At 37.5% G+C, this 20634-nt stretch overlaps 1 protein-coding gene across 3 annotated transcripts; it reads right to left on the bottom strand.

Annotated features, from left to right (window-relative positions):
* Positions 1–1003: 1003 nt before the first annotated feature.
* On the bottom strand, positions 1004–20022 carry NUDT9 (nudix (nucleoside diphosphate linked moiety X)-type motif 9). Of its 3 annotated transcripts, none has more exons than XM_012647166.1 (8): positions 19631–20022; positions 16660–16899; positions 15615–15710; positions 12129–12215; positions 8523–8634; positions 6918–7064; positions 5202–5286; positions 1004–1512 (listed from the first exon to the last, which is right to left on the bottom strand). In XM_012647166.1, exons 1-8 carry the CDS (start codon positions 19735–19737, stop codon positions 1334–1336), a joined length of 1053 nt encoding a protein of 350 aa, XP_012502620.1. In that variant the 5' UTR covers positions 19738–20022; the 3' UTR covers positions 1004–1333. The 3 variants fall into 3 exon arrangements, with proteins under 3 accessions (XP_012502620.1, XP_012502622.1, XP_012502621.1); XM_012647168.1 differs by having other exon boundaries at positions 19966–20001; XM_012647167.1 differs by lacking the exon at positions 15615–15710 and having other exon boundaries at positions 19631–19999.
* Positions 20023–20634: the final 612 nt, after the last annotated feature.

The raw sequence follows: 20634 nt of genomic DNA, 5'->3' as shown, positions 1-20634 counted from the left end.
ATTTTTAAAAGTTAATACCATACATAAGCCCTATAACTCTTCCAGAGGGGTGGGAGGTTATACTGAAATCAAACATTCTAACGTCTCTCAGCAAAACCTACAGTCATACCAGGGGGAAAAGCCTCCTGCCAGTTCAATGCAGGTTTACCACAAAGGAGTTTTGACAACAAATCGACAAAACTAAAAACAAAAAAACATTTTGTTTTACCTTAACCCTAGTTCTACTCTCTAGCTACAGAGAAAGCCTACTATCTTTTTCAAATATCTAAAGAAAAGAAAAAACCATTCCCCTATCCCCTAAAGCTTTTCTTCAGATGCCCCATCTGTAGTCCAACCCTAATTCACGTTGACAGGAGTTAATATCACAGGACTTTCCAATGCATATTTTTAGGCAGAATGTGATTCACATGTCCACTTGGACATGTAGTATTACTTCTAAGAGCCCTTAAAAATACCAACCCTTTACTTTCCTCTGGGATTTTAATGTTAACCATGCATCTCTCAAAAACCTATTTCAATCTTTAACATTCCCTTCCTAAGAAAGATCTCTGTTCCTGTCTGATTGCAATTCCTTTTTGAACACCTATTTTTAATTAGCTAATAACATACAGTAGTTACACTAGAGTGAAATAAACGTATTGGTTTTAATTACTAGTTTCCTGGACATGTTTTTTCAATTCAGAATTTTTTGAAAATGAGGAGATGAGCTCTTATTCATTCATCTCAACCTTTATTACTAAAAGAGTGACTGAGATTTCCTCATAAAACTAATGACTGTGAAGTCAAGAATCCATGAAGTTCCAACTTTTGAAATCAGCTTCAACAAGATCATATAAAGCATAATGGCAAATAATTTAAAGAAAAATCAGATTTGACATCAAACTGTACATCCAATGGTGGTGCTCATCTTAAAGAAACCCGATGTGGCAGGAACATCCTTTAGACCTCAGAGGATTAGTGGGGAACAAGAACTGACAAACGAGAACTAGATGGAAAACAGAAGTTATGGATGATCGAGAATTTGTCTTTATTCTGATTATGATTCTTCCAAGAGTATCGGTTGTTTCAATTTCGTTTAAGCCATGCTTAAATAGAATACATACAAAATACAACTATTTACATTCCTTTTGACCAGAAAGCTGAAAATTCAGTGTTCTAGTTCATCATATTTATTAAATTTCATTCTGATGCCAAACCCTCTACATGCAAATCGTATTGGAAGTGACTAGGCCCAGTGGCCTACCTTGCCCTTTTTATAGTACAAGTTGTGTGATGCTGCCTTCTTTCGAGACATGCTCCTTTGTGGACTTCGGGTTTGTATGGAGACCACGGGCTATACCCCGTGACAGTCGGCGTCAGAGTCCTCGCTCCAGTGTGCGTCTCGTTTCTCTGCCACAAGTTTAATGAATTGAGAGTGACTCGCATAGAGCTTGAGTTTAGCACTGATGTCAACCCATTTCACTCTTCCAGCATCATCGCCAGCTTCTAGGGTAAGATTATCCATTATCTCGCCTGGTTACCAAAGAAAAACCAGCATCAAAGAAAAAGAAATTCATCTATTCATTTCTTTTTCAACATATCTCTACATCTTCAAGTATTCTTACTTAAAATAGTCTTAAAGCATCATTAAAAAGTAGACGATTCCAAAATATCCAAATTTTAACCAAGTTCCTAAATTTTAGGTAGAGATACAAATAAGAAAGCTTTTCTCTTTAAAAAGGAAGAGTATCAACCTTCAAAAAGAGAAAGCGTATTAAATGAGTATGAAACCTTATTTCCAAATCAATTCCAGAGGGATTAGAGATTTAAATGTAAAAAAATAAAACAAATTATTGGTGACTCATTTTATAGTCTTAAGGTAAGTGGACTTTTCTAAGCAGGACACTAAACCAGAAATAAAAGAAATATTTATAGTTATAATTATCAAAAATTAAAAATAAGTACTCTCAATCACTGTTGGGAATGTAAATAGCTTATTTCTGTAGGACAATTTGACAATGTTTATCAAGAGCTTTTAAAAACTAAATGCTCTTTCAACAGATATCAGAGTACACCATGTTCACCAGACTCTGTACTAGGCACTGAAGAGAAAATAAACAATCCAACAATTCCACTTTGATTTTATCCTAAGGAAATAAAGAAACAAGGCTACTAAAGAATTTAATGTAGTATTACTTAAATATTTTTAAATAATGTACTTAAAACTTTTGTTTAATGGACATAACCAATCTTTCCATCAATAGGGCATAGATTAAATAAATGATGATATAAACACACAAATGTTCTCACATATAGTCATTATAAACGAAGCAGATTTTTATATACTGACATGGAAAGATGTCAATATATTTTTGTTTTTTGTTGCTGGGACTTGGATCATAACGTATTTTTAAGTGAAAACATTAAGCAACAAAACAGAATGTACAGCATAAGCTCATTTTATTTTAAAAAAACAGCTATATGAAGTCTAGAAGAAGACACACCAAAATGCTAACAGTGGTTATCTTTGGGTAATGAAATAACTGATGTTTTTTACATTTTTCCTCTTTACAATCATCTATTTTTAAACTAACTTTCAATAAATATGTATTACATTTACCTTTATAATAATTATCTTTATAATAACAAAATAAAGCTACTACTTAGGAAGAACTAATCTAACATATTAGTACAGCAGCTTCTAAATTCCAATGCTAAATTATAGTTCTTTATGCATCTTCATCGCAACTACAACATCCAACCATCAATGAAGAAACAGAATTAAAAAGTAAACCTGCATCCAAAAGTTAAATTGAGTACCTGATTATCTAAATAACAACTTCCTCTAACATCGTGTTCCCTATCAGAACTAATAACGTCTGAAAAAGGGTTCTTTTACTCCTCCTCTGGTCACCTAATAAATTATGTAAAACAAAATTCTAAAAAGTTTAAAGAGGTCTGGTCTGACATGTGAAAAGATCGGATATCATCATTGCCATCCTCCTTAGATCCATCAGAGGACTGAGGTCACAGGGCACGCTATGCCCCCAAAACTGGAGAGACAGGCAAATACAGACATAACCACAACTCACCAGGACAGAAGCCCACCCCAGGAGCCGGCACCTGGTAGGAACACTTAAAAGGTGTAAACTGATCTATAGACTAGCTTGAGAGAGAAAATCTCCTGGGATGGAGAGGGGCCCACATTTTTGTGAGTTTTACCTCTAGTAGTGCCACCAGGTTCTCAGGGTGAAGACTGGAGAAAAATCCCCTCTATCAGCAGTGAGAGGAGAATGGCTCTGAATTACACCCAGAGCATTCTGCCTTCAAGGAAAACTATGTTGCCAAGGTCTAACCAATCCAGGGGAAAGGAAATAACCAATTCTAGCTCCCTCTGGCTTTCCTGCCTCCCTCCCTATTTTGGGGGGGAGGGAGGGAAGCTGAGAAGCACTTGTGAAGGTCACAGCACAGGGCCACAGGCTCACTAAAAGACTGAGACCAAACCACACGATCCTCCTATGATTCCCCTTCTCCCAGAATTTGCCACTGTATCAATAGGGTTCCTGTATAACAAAAGGAAAGACAACGGAAAGAAGGGCACACTTCACATTTTATTTTTAAAAAGTCTCAAGGCAAACCCAAAGACAACAGGCAAGATGAAAACAAAAACACCAGAGGAAATTTTCAGCCTCTGACACCTACAGCTACAGCGAATGATAAACCCAGCCTAACTTCTAGCCAGATAAATATAAACGTTAAAACCTCACACTAAGGGACCATTTGCCTTAGTTCCTTTTACTGCAGTGGTCCCCAGCCTTTTTGGCACCAGGGACCGGTTTCAGGGAAGACAATTTTTCCACAGCCTGGGGTGGGGGGGTGGGCGGTGTGGGTAGGCAGAGCTCAGGCAGTGATGCCAGCTGTCCTAACAGGCCACCAACCCGGTACTGGCAGGGGCCCAGGGGACTGCAGTTTTACTGAATGCATCATGGCCAGATTTCAAAAAAACACTACAAGGCAAGCTAAAAGGCAAAAAGCACAGTCTGCAGAGACAAAGCAAGCATTAGAACCAAACTCAGATATGGCAGAGATGTTGGAATTATCAGAACAGAATTTTTTTAAGTTTACAGAGAGAAAAAGACAGGGTGAAAACAGTGAACAACCCATGAACTATATAATCAACCACTGGAGGATCAGTCATTGTTTTTAACTTCAAAAATAAATAGTTAACAAATTTATTAGTACTTAAGTTGTACGGACCTGCTTCTAAATTACACCTGTATATTTCTCCTAAGTTTGCCAAACCAGAAAGACGAACTCTTCTACTATCTTGGTTAGACTCGATAAACAGAAGGAATGGAAATGGTACTGGGTGTTTCCCCCAAGTTCAACAAGGAGAACCACAGAAGGGAGAAGTGACAGATCTTCTAGTTTTAGCTCATTTTCTAAGTGAAAAAAAACTGAGTCCAAGAGGAAAAGCGATTTGCGCAAGGTTCTATAGCTCAAAGAAAAGCACTCACTTCTCTGACATGGTGCCCTCACTTCATTATGCTACAGATGAAAACAAATGCTTAAAAGGTCATCCAATCTAACAATAAAATGTTTCAAGGGAAGCCATTCAGTGTGTAAATTTAGATCGAATTAATTTTTAATATAGCAGATTTCCCTTCTCTTCTCCTTTTGTAATAACAGATTTGACTCTCCTCATAAAATTTTAAAATCTGTGGGCCAGAAAAAGCACTCATTTAAAATTTTTGCAGTACTTCGAATTATTTTGGTATTGTGTTTTGACAATCCATGCTTACTGTAAAAATATTTCAAACAGAAAGATATAAATCTCATTTCCTTTATCATTGCCAGACTTCCTTTCCAAATCTCCAGTTGCTTGTTTTTGTTTTACAAAAATGGAATTATATTAAACAAATAATCTGACAACTTTAAAGCACATAATTTTAGCCCATAGATTCAACCTTAATTTCATATGTTACCAATGAATTAAAGAAATTTAGTCACTGGTGATAACACTTTTGAAGTTTTCTTCTATGTATTCTTTTATTAATAATACCAATAATTTTGCTTTCTTATAAATACAATCCGAAAATCAATAGTTAATTAATTGGCTTAAGATGCTACAACAGTCCAGATTTAATCATGCCCTAGTTGGCTAGTGGCTTAAATCGATCCTTTAATCTCAGTCTGTTTAATAAACATAAATCTAAAATTACCTGTTTCATCATGGTAATTCACAGCCTCTGTCTCCATCCACGCATTATCGGTGTTTCGAGGATCATCAACATATCCTTTATGTATCTATTTTTGAAAGGAGACAGATTTTAAAAAAAAGTTCAAGGTGTAATAACGTAAGGATAAGGCAGAAAAGGAAAGTTGAGAGAGTCTAAGTGCAGCCATTTTGGCCAATCCCAGACCCCAAGCACCCTGAACAAGGGAGTCACCAGCAGGTCGCTGGCCCAGGACCACGCGAGGATGGATGAATCACTAAGCAGGATGCCTTACAAACTGCTTGCACTTACCTTTGTGTGACAGTAGTTTATGATTAAACTTTACGGCCTGACCAAAAGACAATGCTAGTCACGTACAGCTATTTCCTAAGGGGTTTTTGAACATTTAAAAATGTTACCATTGCTCCATAAGGTGTCCCCCTCCTGCTCAGGAAAGGACCCCTACTCTGTCTGTGGAGTAGGATCTGTTGTCTGTCTCTCTCAATAAACTTTCTGTTGCTAGTTGGCTCGCTCTAAAATCCATTCCCGAGTGAAGCCAAGAACCCACCTGGCGAGTTAGGGGGCCTTCCTCCCTTCATCGGGGCGCTCCTGCACCGGTGACAGGAATGAGTAGAGCAGAAGCACATTCATTCCCTTCACCAGAATCAGAAATGTAAATATCCTGTTGCACAACAACGTGAACATATTTTAACACTATTGAACGGTCCACTTAATGGTTCTGATGAGAAATTTTATATTGTGTTTTTTAGCAAAATTTTTTTAAAAGAAACGTAAATATCATAGAACCTTTAATGTAGTGTTCCACACACTTGTCTAAAATTTCCCAGGGATTAATATTCTCTTTTGAGGCAGTTTCAAAATTCATAAAACCCTCAACAACTCAGACTCTAATTTCAGAATTTGGAATGGTCAGATTTGGGCCATATGATTTTTAAAAAGGGTCCATAAATTATGTATTTTTATGTTTTAATAATTCCTATGATCATAGTTTCAGAAATATAAAGGTAGATTCTTCTAGTTAAACAAAGATTTCTAAATAAAACTAAAGATTAATATCTAAGCTATCAATACATGAAAAGATTTGAATCTAGTCATCTAACACAAATGTGATCCCCAAAAATCTGGACAACATAGATAATTAATTAAGAAATCCCCATTCTGAAAAGAAAACAAAGCAATCCAAACAAAAGCCAACAAAAATGAAAACTATTATTTTCCTTATTATTAGGGCACATATATCTTACAAGTTTATTTATTAAAAATAATGGATATTGTACATACAAAACAGTCATGAGACTTAAATGGTCATCAACCAGAAACACTCTGTATAACATCATTTAAAATGTAAATATTCTTTCAGAAAGAGTGAATTCATGTAAAAGAAAAAGGTTTTCTGTTGGATGAGTACTCAGTGTGTAAGAAAATAGTCTGCTATATTAGCTCACATGTAGTGTAAAAAAGTTAGAGGAAAAAAGTACTATTAATATAATAAATGATATAATTGACCTAAAGTTGGGCTATAAAACTTTAAATAGAAATATACTTACAGTGAAGATCTATAATTTGTTTTCAAGAATATATTTCAAATATACAAGTATTCCATTTTATTTAGAGAAGGATCTACTAGATTTATAGGCACTCTTGGACTCATTTTTGTTAATCCACAGGACTAAATTCCTTCTAGGAATGACCATTTCTTACCACTAGATGTTCTTGGCTGAAGAGTTTGTGCAACTGTTCCTCTATTTCTCTCTTCTCAGCACTGGATTTCTGTAAGGAGTTGAGAGCTTCCTCACCAAATTCTCTTTTCAATGTGGCGCTAATCTTTTCTCCTGGATCCACCATCCCCTAAGAGTTACATTTAAAAAAAAAAAAAAAGTTACAAGCTTTGATTCATTCAACAAATATTTATTGAGTGGTACAGTGGACATTTATTATTTTATCTGCCCATAATATTACTGTGGGATGTCCCCATTCCTCTGTGACAAGCTCTTCTCTAAACCATCTGTTTCCAGTAGAAGCAGCCAATATAGGATACCTTGTATATTTCACTATGGTGGTCCAAGGCTAGCCTATGGCATTTGAGCCAATCAAACTAAATTCCTGGCATGTTCCAAACTCAAACTAAGGAAAGAAGGCCTGGAGGCAAGAAAGAATACAGCGAGTTGATCCTTCCCTCGTTGTTCATTCTGTTCCAGCCACACCACCTCCTCAATACTCCCAGGACATGCCAGACATCCTCCCACCCAAGGGCCTTTGCACATGCTCTGACCTCTATCCAAGATGCTTTTCCCAAGATATCCACATGGCTCACTCATCTACCTCCTTCAGGTCTTTACTCAAATGTCATCTTCTCAGGGAGGCTGTCTCTAATTTCCCTGCCTAAAATTGTGAACTCTCAAACACTTCCTAGCCCCCTACCTTGCTTAAGTTTCTTTCTTAATGTTTATCCCTTTCTAACATACAATCTATTTAATTTATTTATCTTATAATATCTGTCTCTCCTACTAGAATATGAGTGCCAAAAGACAGGATTTTTTTTTTTTTGGTTGATCTGTCCTATCCCCAATGTCTAAAACACTGGCTGACAAAAGACACTCAAAATACACAGATTAGATGAATAACTCTCAAAATATCAATGACAAACCGGGCGCGGTGGCTCACGCCTGTAATCCTAGCACTCTGGGAGGCCAAGGCTGGTGGATCGTTTGAGCTCAGGAGTTCGATACCAGCCTGAGCAAGAGCGAGACCCCGTCTCTACTAAAAAAATAGAAAGAAATTAGCTGGACAGCTAAAAATATATATAGAAAAAATTAGCTGGGCATGGTGGCACATGCCTGTAGTCCCAGCTACTTGGGAGGCTGAGGCAGGAGAATTGCTTGAGCCCAGGAGTTTGAGGTTACAGTGAGCTAGGCTGACACCATGGCACTCTAGCCCGGGCTACAGAGCAAGAGTCTGTCTCAAATAAATAAATAAATAAATAAAAATAAAGATGAAGGCCTGAACTCCATATCACCCAGTTGTAAGAGGAAAGGCCAGAACACAGGCCTAGATCTGACTCCAAAGTCTATGTTCTATCCTAAGGGTATCAGAATTAGACTTAGATTTTAATAGCCTCGGATTATCCTAAACTTGTTACTGACGATGACACTCCGTTGCAGGGATGAAAGACAAAAGAATTACTACTGGAAGTGGGGAGGAATGGAAGATACGTGGAGTAGAAAAGATCCACTAACAATAACCTCGTAGTAAGTAAAACCACTAACAAGAACTTAAATACTAATTTGATTTAATTTTAATGCTCACCCCTGGGATTGCCCATTCTCCACAGTCTTTCCTTTTTATTGCAACAAACTGTAGGATGTGTTTCCCAGAAACAGGATGGGTGATTTTATTTCCACTGCTATCTCTTTTCCACCTGTGAATAGTAATGTAAAATCACAACTGATTTATAACCAAGACTAAGGTTCTATCTCAAGCTTGAGACAAAGTTATAGATATATTTTTCTTTATATCAGAGTAAATATAAATTTACCTCAAATTAGCTAGTTTTACAAAAAAAACTATTGTTTTTTTTATTAGAAATATTCTATATTTAGCACTGTTACAAACCAGTACAAACATATACATTAGATAAAGGATACTAATTCTCCCTAACAAAAGTTCAGGATATAAGCACTTTTTACTTCTTAAAGTACTATCAAAAAAAAGAAGTTTACCAGCAGAATAGAATTTAAAAGGAAGAGCTGTAAAAGTTTTTTTTTTTTTTTTTTACAGTTCAAGGATCCTTTTTGAAAATTACTGGCAGTGAAAAAGACCTGGTAATATTTGCTTTTAACAGTTCATCCTATGTTATCAGAAAAGTACATAATATGATATAGTTTCGCTGATGTCAAAAGCAATTCATCTCAATCTTTATGCCCTCTTTTGATAAACAAAAGAATTCATCCTTAATTTTATATTTTGAACTGAATTGCACATGCTTTTGTAAAAAGTATGAAGACAATGTTAATTGCAAAATACACTTTTTCTAATCACAGCCTCTTTCCCAGAGATAGATAAAGATAAGCTAATGAGATGCTAACTTTCGAGTCTCTGGCTTCCCTTTTCTGCTCCTTGTCCCCTTACTAGCATCACATTTCTGCTTCAAATATTTCACACCTGTTTGTTTTTAGGCAGCCTCACCAAAATTGGAAAGAAACTGATACTGCCATTAATATTTTTTACCTAAGTTCATCATACGAATATATTCACTTTTCCTATCTCACTTAAACGATAAAGGTTCTAAGGGAATTGCAGATGAATAGCTAGGTAGGTTGATAGGTAAATAAGCAAGCAGGTGGGTGGATGGATAGATGGAAGGTAAAATTTGGGGTGGAATAAAGATCCCTTTTGGCAGGGGAATTGAGAGGGCAAGTAAGAGAATAAGACTGGGTGAGTATGGGTGTCTTTTCCAGTAACTTGGAAATAGGCTGCCTTCTTAGAGTTGAGCTATCAAATCATTATTATATTATTATCAGATAAGTGGGGGAAAAGTCTCCTTGAAGAAACGAAGGCCCCCAAAACATCAAAACTAAAAACATAACAATATTGAAGATATCGATACTATTTAAAGAAGGAAAGTGACAATTCCATGTGAGGAGGGAGATGGTCAGTGAATCCTAAAAGTAAAAAAATAAAAAGGATGGCAAATACGACAGAACATTCCAGCTGCACTGGAAAGATGGCTCCTGTGGAGAAGGCTAAGTCAATCTACACATCAGATTCACCTGCCTTCTTAGTTCTGCTTCATCACGCTCACCAAGGGACTTCCTGAACAATGAGCTGGCTTACCAGAAAGGTCTGCCTCAGCAAAAGAATACTTTTCTCCTGTTCGGAAACCTTCTACGGCTTCAGTTCATACTCCTAAACTTTGGCATTTAATATTCTCCACAATAAAGTTGCACAAAAATTAATTTTAAGTTTTCATTTATCACCCACTATGCTCCTACAAGTATTAATATCTTCTGTTTCAAGCAAGCTGGTCTCAATACTCAAACAGATATTAATACAAACCTTTTTCTTAGGCCTCTTCCTGTTTCCCTACCCAACATTCAAGTTCGACTCAAATCTACCTCTTTTACAACGCCTTTCTTGGGTGCTCCAGTTTACCACGGTCATGCCTCACATCCGATCTTCTAATCTTCTAAAGCCTCCTGTATCACCCATATTACTTGATCATATCGGATATGTTTTCTTAATTCATATTTTCCATCTTGCAAATGAAGCTATAGCTTTTCAATGACAAAGAACCAAAACCTAGGATTCTTATGTTTTTACATATCCTCTAAAATGCCTGAAAACAAACAGATGTTCAATAAATAAATACATGTTCAAATAGAATTAAGATAATGCCTAACCTTATGTAACATAAAACTACAGCTTTGCACTTATATCACATCAGCATAATTTGACACAAAGTCCCTTCAAAATATAGATTATTTATATGTGTGTGAATACGTACATATGTGTATGAGAGTCTATGTGTGTGTGTATATGTACATATGTATATAAAATGGTATGTGTTTGCATATACATATACACAGTCATGTGTCACTTGAGGACATTTCAGTCAATAATGGACAACATATACGTTAGTCCCATAAAATTACAACGCAGCTAACAAACTCCTTTGGCCTAGTGATGTCGTAGCCATTGTAATGTCCTAGCCCAATGCATCACATTTGTGGTGATGTTCATATAAATAAATCTATTGCGCTGCCAGTTGTATAAAATACATACAATTATGAGCAGTACATAATACCTGATGATGATAATAAATGGCTATTACAGGTTTATGTATTTACTATACCATACTTTTAATTGTTATTTTAATGTACTCCTACGTATAAAGAAAAAAGTTAACTGTAGAACAGTCTCAGGCAGGTTCTTCAGGAGGTATCCAGAAGAAGGCACTGTCCTCAGGGGAGATGACAGCTCCATGCGTGTTATTGCCCCCGAACACCTTCCAGTGGGACAAGAGGATGTGGAGGTGGAAGACAGTAATACCGATCATCTTCACCCTGTGTAGGCCTAGGCTAATGCACGTGTTTTCTCTTAGTTTTTAACTAAAAAGTTTAAAGACTTAAAGAAAAAATAATTTTTAAAAAGTGAAAAAAGTTTATAGAATAAGGATGTAAAAAAAGAAAACATTTTTGTACAGCTAAACAATGTGTTTGTGTTTTAAGCTGAGGGATATGACAAAACAGTCAAAAATTAACAAAAATTTAAAAGTTTATAAAGTAAAAATGTCACAGCAACCTAAGGCTAATGATTAAAGAAAAAAAAACTTTTTATGAATTTAGCATAGCCTCACTGCACCGTGTTTACGACGTCTACAGCAGCGCACCACCGTGACCTACGCCTTCACGTTCACTCAACACTCGCTCACCCAGACCAACTCCCAGTCCCACAAGCTCCATCCACGGTGAGCGCCCTGTACAGCTGTACCATTTTTTATCTTTTATGCTGTACTTTTACTGAACCTTTTCTGTGTTTAGATACACAAATACTTACTATTGTGTTACAACTGCCTACAGTATTCAGTACAGTAACATAGTGTACAGGTTTGTAGCCCAGGAGCAACAGGCCATAGTAGCCTAGATGTGTAGTAGGCTACACCATCTAGGTTTGCGTAAGTACACTCGACGATGTTTGCACAACAACAAAATCGCCTCACAATGCATTTCTCAGAACGTGTCCTCATTGGTAAGTGATGCATGACTGCACACACACATATATACAAACACATGTGTATATACACATGCATATACATATATACGTGCATAAATATACATACGTACGCACAGCTATAATTTGTATTTTTCCCATCACTTAGCTCTTTGCTACTACAATGTTCTGTCTGGTTCTTACCTGGTTATGATTGGATCTGCAGCATGATTTGGGCCCCATCTCCCCAAAAGCCCCCGGCCGACCAGTCCCGTCCGTCCTGCGGGATTTCTGAGGGAAAAAACATAAAATCAACTGAATGTGTTTATCTTTCTTAACCCGACTTAATATGGCCCAAGAGAAGGTAGTACAAGTAATAAGAAGAAAATAATATTTCCTCACAACCAGATATCACATATCTGACACTGAAATGACATATGTCATTATATTGTTATTTAATTTTTCTTTGGTGCATGTGTTAAGCTTTGGACTTGATCCAGGAGGAGGATCTCATTTCCCAAGTGGTTCTACAATATAAGAATTTGTTTCAGTTTTCATCTGTGTTCCTCAATTCAAACTAGAACCTTATTGAACTCTTAAAATGACCTACACCTAATCATCTATCTCTAAAACAATTACCATTTACCTTCTGGGATACCCCCACCTTCTCTTCCCTTTGTCATCATTCTCCTTTCCTGCTCTACTCTCCTACAGCCCTTCCCGCTAAAGTTGTTTCTGTTACATTTTTAAGTTCATTTTTCTCAGTGCTTTCTGGATTTTTGTTATCGGCATTACATATTTTGTGGCATATAATAAAGGTATTAGTATTACTTAAGATATCATAAAGTATACCAAAAGCTTTTATAAAAAATGTCGACTTACTATTTAACCTAATGCCATAAACCAGTGTTAAAAAGTCACACCTAAGTAATTTTATTTCAGTCAATATTCTTTACATGTTCAACTTTCATTACGTATCAGTAAAATGCCCTGATCTATAATCTTACTTACTCTATCTTTTGACAGAGTTAACTAAATATGCTCTATCTTTTGTCCTCCTACTATGGGAAAATAAATGACTTCCCAAAATTTCCCTTTTCGCCATCTCTTTTCATTCTGTTCTTCCATATGACTATTATTAAAACTGAATTAATGTTCATGTTGTTTTGTACTAGACTCAGATATATTTCAGCAAGGCTTACAGAAAGACAAGACACCCAGCCAGCTGACAAGAATCTTCTCGAATTCACAGGAGGAGATGTGGGGTGGTCACCAACCCTATCTTATTCCATGTACCCACACCCCTGAACACAAATGACCAAAGCCAATACTAACAAAGAGAATGTTAGTTTTTATAGGTGACGAAGCCTATAACTTATAAACTAGAAACTGTGGAATGGACATACAGACTATCCTATAGCCTGAGAAGCACAGAAAGTTGTTTGCAGAGAGAGAAAAATGAAGTCAACATATAAAGAAAAGCAGAGATGAGGAAGAGAGCGTCCTAATGGATTTCCAATTCCACTCTTTCCTAAAGTTAGCTGCATTTCTGCTTTGAGGTCCTTGAGACAATCCTATGGCCTTAAAATAATTTCACTTTCTTGCTCAGGCAAGCCAAAGTTAGTTTCTGTTAGTCCAGGAGTCTTGACTAAACCAATCTATCTTGGCTTTCTTTTAAAATATGTGTGTGTATGCGTGTGTGTATATATATATATATTTATGCACACACACAAACATCTTCTCATATATTTTACCCAAAAAGACCCTAAGAAATAAGTCAAATGCAAGGAGAGTTTGACTTGAATCGATAACATAAAGAGGCGAGTAAGTTATGACCAAAGAAAGAATTGGCCAAACTGAAGGACCAGGCTGGGGTTCGAGGAGCACTACCATTTCTTTAACTTAGAGGAACTAAGAACTCAAAACGCAACATTCTGATCAGGCGATAAACATGCTTACAAATCTGTGATCCTTTTATTTTATTTGAAGCATGCTAATTTTTATATTACTTCCTAAATTTTATAATGTCTTAAGGAAAATGGATAATTTTGGAATTGTGTAGAAAAATCATTTTTAAAAGTACAGAAAGACTCTTTTTTTTTTTTTTTCTGAGACAGAGTCTCACTGTGTTGCCCAGGCTAGAGTGCTGTGGCGTCATCCTAGCTCACAGCAACCTCAAACTCCTGGACTCAAGCAATCCTTCTGCCTCAGCCTCCCGAGTAGCTGGGACTACAGGCACGCACCACCATGCCCGGCTAATTTTTTTTTTCTATATATTTTTAGTTGTCCGATTAATTTTTTTCTTTTTTTTTTAGTAGAGACGGGGTCTCGCTCTTGCTCAGGCTGGTCTCGAACTCCTGAGCTCAAACAATCCGCACGCCTTGGCCTCCCAGAGTGCTAGGATTACAGGTGTGAGCTACCGCGCCTGGCCCCCAGAAAGACTCTTGATGTTAAATTACTGGATTATTTTATTTCTACTCTTATACATTTGGATAAATTCTCACTTTAAAACACTATACTGTGCAACGGACATGAACAGACATTTTTCAAAAGAAGACATACAAATGGCCAACAAATGAAAAAATGCTCAACATCACTGATCATCAGAGAAATGCAAATTAAAACAATGAGATAACATCTTACAGCAATCAGAATGACCATTATTAAAAAGTCAAAAAATAATAGATGTTGGAAAGGAAGTGGAGAAAAGGGAAAGCTTATACACTGTTAGTAGGAATGTGAATTAGTACAATCTCTATGAAAAACAGTAAGGAGATTTCTCAAAGAACTAAAAATAGAACTATCCTTTGATCCAGCAATTTCCACCCAACGGAAAAGAAACCATTATATCAAAAAGATATCAGTATTCATATATTTATCGCAGCGCTATTCACAATAACAAAGATATGGAATCAACCTAAGCGTCCATCAACAGATGATTGGATAAAAAAATGTGGTATATATACACAATGGAATACCATGCAGCCATAAAAAAGAATAAAATCATGTCTTTTATAGCAACATGGATGGAACTGGAGGCCATTATATTAAGGGAAACAACTCAAGAAACAGAAAGTCAAATACCACATGTTCTCACTTATAAGTGGGAGCTAAGTAATGTGTACACATGGACATAGAGAGTGGAATAATAGACATTGGAGGCTTGGAAAGATGGGAGGGCAGAAAGGAGATGAGTGTTGAGAAATTACTAAATGGATACAATGTACACTATTTGGGTGAAGGCTACACCAAAGGCTTAGACTTCACCACTACGCAATATATCCATTTAACAGAATTACACTTAAACCCACTAAATTTATACAAATTTTAAAAAGACACAATACCATAATAAATAACTATCACACATATAATTTTCAATCCTTTATCTGTTAATTTATTCAATTAATAATTTCTACCTTTAAGGTGGAGTTACAAAAAGATGCATTCAAATCTGCCTCTGCTACTTACTAGCTGTATTACTAGCTGTTTGCAAACATTTATACTCTTTTCTTATCTGTAAAATGGAACTAAAAATATCCACCTTCAGGATTATTGTGAAGATTTAATTAGATCACATACGTAAGTTCTTTTATACAATGTCTGGCACATACAAGCATTTTATAAATGTTAACTAACTTTCCAACCTTTCAAAGACCCATTATTGTAAGATGTTCCACTCCCAGCACTTACCTAGGTCTTCCATTTTCGATCTCATACAGGCCATTCTGGCTCTTTCTCTCAATATGCCCATCCTTTTCGTTAAACTTGGGAGAAAAGTTACGTTCACTGTAATGAGAATACCGATGCAAAATAAGAAATCATGATTCAAAACTACCAACAGCTTAATAATGCAAGTCGATCTCTTACCCATAAGCAGTATTCCTGAAACAGCAAATTGGTCAAAGGGTACAAAATTTCACTTATGCAAAATGAGTAAGTTTTAGAGATCTAATGTATAGTGTGGTGACTATAGTTAATAATACTGTATTGTATACTTGAAACTTCCTGAGAGTAGATCTGAAATGTTCTCACCACCAAAAAAGGTAACTATGTAAGATAATAGATATATTAATTGGCTTGGTTATAGTAATCACTTCACAATGTGTGTGTATGTATCAAAACATATTGTATACCTTAAATTTCAATAATTTTTATTTGTTAATCATACATCAATAAAGCTGGAATAAAAGGAACATCATAAAATGTGAATCAATGCAGCATTTCTATGAATTTAATAAGAACCCCTTCTTTTGATCTCCCTCCCTCTCTCACTCTCTCCTTTATCTATCCCTTTTCAATTTTTTCACACTGATCTAATTTTATCATCATTCTGTTCTTAGTAACCTGGAAAAAATTTCTGAAAAATGCTCAAATACAAGTCTAGCTATCTTGGAAAATAACCACAAAAGATATTCTATTGATAACCCAAACAGAACTCATGAAAACAGATACTACCAGCTGTTATTTCCTAAAAAATAGCTGTCATTTCAAATCAAAATAAATTTACCTATTTGGAAGGATCCTCATAAAACCCCCCAAAGAAGTGAAAACAAAACAAAACAAAACACAAACTGTTTAGCTTTGGCACGAATTCAGGCAAATGTGGAAACTGAGTTATAACACAGTAGAGCATAAATAAAAATGAATTTTCAGGTGTCAAAAAGATAATTTACAAATACGACCATTACCTTCTCTAGAAGTCTTACACCCAGCTCATGCCAGTTTATCTGCTCACCTGATCTGAGGATCCGCCCACCTGGGTCCAGCCAACACAGAGACCGCGGTGTATTCCACAGGGTTGTAGTCTTGCCATTCAACCAGCCAGCCCACTTTCTCATTAGGAACCTGGCTTCGTTCAACCTTTGAACCTGGGTAAGGAGATGTCCGGGCCTTGTTGTGGGAATTCTCTTTGGAACCATTAGAACCAGACATGGTGCCGGTATTAAGATGAAACCAACAGGATGAGAGTGAGTTTCTGGGGAGGGAAAAAAGAAAAAAGTTTTACATAAATACCAAAAATATATTAATGAAAGAACCCAATTCAAAGAATGAAAAACATATTTCTTAATTTTGAAAACTTTTAAAAATCAGAAAATCCAAATTCGATGGATATCAGCATAAAGGTCCAACATCTGTGAGAGATTGCTTAAAAATATAAAAATTTTTAAAATAGAGCTAAATCTTATTAATTAGTGCCTACCCACCGAATTTATTTTAGTGGTGAAAAAAGGACACAAGCTTACTTTTGTGTTATCTGTTGTGGAAGGGGAAGTGTGTTATGAAAACTTAATCATAAAAACAAATGTAAAAGAAAGCTGTTTAAGTCTACATAAGCAAATAAGTTTTTTTAAAAACCATCTATAGTCTAATATACATGATGTGTAAAACATATGGCAAAAATAGTACAAAAAATAGTGACAGGTAGGGGGTGGCGGCTCACGCCTGTAATCCTAGCACTCTGGGAGGCTGAGGCGGGAGGATCACTTGAGCTCAGGAGTTCGAGACCAGCCTAAGAGCAAGACCCATCTCTACTAAAAATAGAAAAAATTAGCTGGGCGTGGTGAAATGCGCCTACAGTCCCAGCTACTCAGGAGGCTGAGGCAGGAGAATCACTTGAGCCCAGGAGTTGGAGTTTGCTGTGAGCTAGGCTGATGCCACGGCACTCTAGCCCAGGCAACAGAGCAACACCCTGTCAAAAAAAAAAAAAATGACATCAAGCAATTTGTCAGTATTCTCATAGGGTTCTATTAGAAAAAAAAGCTAGATTCATAAAAGTGTATATGACATATTTTTATAAAAACAATTTATTTATAAATGATAAAGTATATACATTTAAGAGTGTGTATATATATACACATATATATATATACACACTGTATTAGTATTCTGTTGCTGCCATAACAAATTACCACAAACTCAGTGACTTAAAACAACACGAATTTATTATCTTACAGTTCTGTCAGTTAGAAGTCCAGCCCAGTTTCAATGAGCTAAAGCCCATATGTCGGCAGGGCTGTGTTCCTTTCTGGAGGGAGGCTCTAGAGAAAAATCCATTCCCTTTCTTTCTCAGCTTCTAGAGGGCACCCCCCCTACTGTGGCTCACGGGCCTCTTCCATCAGCTTCTCACCCGGCAATATTGCGTCTCTAGCCATTTTTCAGTAGTCATATCTTTCTCTCACCACTCATATCTTTCTCTGACCACAGCCTGATTTTTTTTAAAAAACTCTTGATTAAATCAGGTGCACCTAGATAATCCAGAATGATCTCCCCATCTCAATGGTCCTTAACCTTAAACACAACTGTAAAGTCTCTTTTGCTACGTAAGGCAACGTAGCCACAGGTTCCGGGGATTAGAGTGTGGACATTTTTGAGGGGCCATTATTCTGCCTACCGGAAATGTCTACACTCTTTACTGTATGAGCATGGGGGAAACTATAGAAGGATCCACATCATCGAGTTCTTAACATGGGCTAGAGGATAAGGTGCTGATGTGGGTAGAGGTAGAAAGGGGAAAAGGAGGGTAGCAGAGGGAGATGGAAAAGAAAGGGGAAGGAAAAGGGGAGGGAGGAGGAAAATAGGGGTTGAGAAAGAAAAAGGGAAAGGTGAGAGGAAAGAGAAGAAGGTGGCGGCAAAGATGGGGAGAAGGGGAGAAAGAAAAGGAGAAAAAAGGGAAATATGAATGATGATGAAATATATGCATTTAGATCAAATTATGTATTTGTATAGAAAGCTTTATTTAAAAAAAATTAAGTCTTCTTAACCTGACCTACAAGGACTGCCTACTACACCTGTTCCATGTATATGGTTTATACAGTGTGGCTGGTCCGATGGTAGTGGGTTATCATAACCTATTAACATAAGTGTCACTAAAGTTGGTATTCAACCCCCCCCCCACTGCTATAAAGAAAAAAGAAAAGGAAAAAAAAAAAAAGGGAGGGTTCCCAGCCTATCCACCTGGTCCCTGCTCACACACCCTCAACAGAAACCTTCCAGTCTAGGCGACCTGGTACAAAAGAGCCAATAGTCAATTAGCCCTCCCATGGAGAGAAAACAAAGCCTATTACTTACATTCAGCAAATATAAATAGATAACCAGTGTCCATTAGATGTTTGACAAAAAGCACCAAAAGAAGGAAAAAGGACCAAAAAGCAACAGAAAACTAACAGTAAACAAATTAATTCAGGAAATAGGTAATTTTTTACTCTAATTGTCACCTTTATATATTCGAAAGACTTTTTATATGCATAAGATATGACAATAAAAAAGGCTGCTGCATCTCGGACAGTGTTTACTGACTCAAAGAATAAAAACTGCACAAGAACAGAAGGAGGCAGTGGGAGATACTATAAATCCCTAAATGTTTAAACTCTGTGCATATATTAATTTTAATAATAATGTTTTAAAGATTGGCCAGAAAAAAGTGGCCGGGGATAACACTACCCCAAACAAGTGCTATTTCAACGGGCGATAATAATGTTGGTGACTTACGGAGGATGGCAAATTTTAAACTCAGAGGTCAAGAAAGGCCCTTGACACTAGTTTTCCTCAAAAAGCAGATATGACATTTTGGAGCCTTTCTAAAAACTTGCATACGGCTATAAAAATGCGGGACGCAAGCAAAGCCTACGGAATCCGCCGGAAAGGAACCTGGTTCCCACCCTCAATCCAAAATCGGCCCTAGGAGCCAGCACCAGGAGGGGTAATACCTGTACGCGGGGATGCTGCGGCAGCCCGAGGACCTGACAGTCACACAGGCCAAGGCCACAGAGACAGACACAGTGGCTAAAGCTTTTCCCAGGAAGCGTCCGGCCATCAGCGCCCCGCAGGCGGCTTCACGGAACTAGGTCACTGTCAGCTTGGGCTTCAGTCTCCGCCCACCCTACAGCTCAGAGCCCCGACCCCGAGCATCCAACCGGCACTAGGACCCGGCCGCCCTCCCGTTCCCGAAACGGAGTGGCTACATCTATCTATAAACACACACAGACCAAAAGCCCTCTCAAAACACCAAACGTTTTCCCCAGTGCAACGAGGAAATCCAAACCAGCACGTGACGCCCACGTTCCCAGCGCCAGGTGCCGAGAACTGCAACCCCGGCCCCATGACACCGCGGAGCGTGACGACGCTTTACGGCTGCGCCGCAAAACAGAAGTCGTGCTATGCGTAGCGCCTTACTTCACGGACTTCCCAGTGTGCGCAGGCGTACTTGGGGCGCGGCTGAGGGAAAGACCGAGGCGGTGCAAGCTCTAAGAAACCGTGACAGGGAAAAACTGGAAGGGAAGAAAATAGGAAAGAAATGGGATTTGTCGCTTTGTTTTTTTTTTCTTTTTTTTTTTTCTTGAGACAGAGTATCCCTCTGTCGCCCAGGCTAGAGTGCCGTGGCATCAGCCCAGCTCACAGCAACCTCAAACTCCTGGACTCAAGCGATCCTCCTGCCTCAGCCTCCCGAGTAGCTGAGACTACAGACATGCGCCACCATGCCCGGCTAATTTTATATATATATTTTTTTCGTTTTCCAGCTAATTTCTTTCTATTTTTAGTAGAGACGGGTCTCGCTCTTGCTCAGGCTGGTCTCGAACTCCTGAGCTCAAACAATCCGCCCGCCTCGGCCTCCCAGAGAGCTAGGGCAACAGGCCTGAGCCACCGCGCCCGGCCTGTTTGTTTGTTTGTTTGTTTGTTTTTAAGCTGGAAGGGGTTATGGAACCTAGTCATT

Source organism: Propithecus coquereli, unplaced genomic scaffold (genome assembly GCF_000956105.1).
Source record: "Propithecus coquereli isolate 6110/MARCELLA unplaced genomic scaffold, Pcoq_1.0 Scaffold26, whole genome shotgun sequence".
Lineage (NCBI taxonomy): Eukaryota > Metazoa > Chordata > Mammalia > Primates > Indriidae > Propithecus > Propithecus coquereli.
The sequence above is the reverse complement of the archived record's forward strand: the minus strand, read 5'-3'. Positions and strand labels throughout refer to the sequence as shown.

Excerpts from the sequence above, each read along its gene's own strand:
- NUDT9 (XM_012647166.1), bottom strand. The coding sequence starts at position 19,737 with ATGGCCGGACGCTTCCTGGGAAAAGCTTTAGCCACTGTGTCTGTCTCT. Across the intron at positions 8,635-12,128 it reads GCAGATCCAATCATAACCAG|GTGGAAAAGAGATAGCAGTG; the intron begins GTAAGAACCAGA and ends TACTATTCACAG. Across the intron at positions 1,513-5,201 it reads GAATTACCATGATGAAACAG|GCGAGATAATGGATAATCTT; the intron begins GTAATTTTAGAT and ends TTTGGTAACCAG.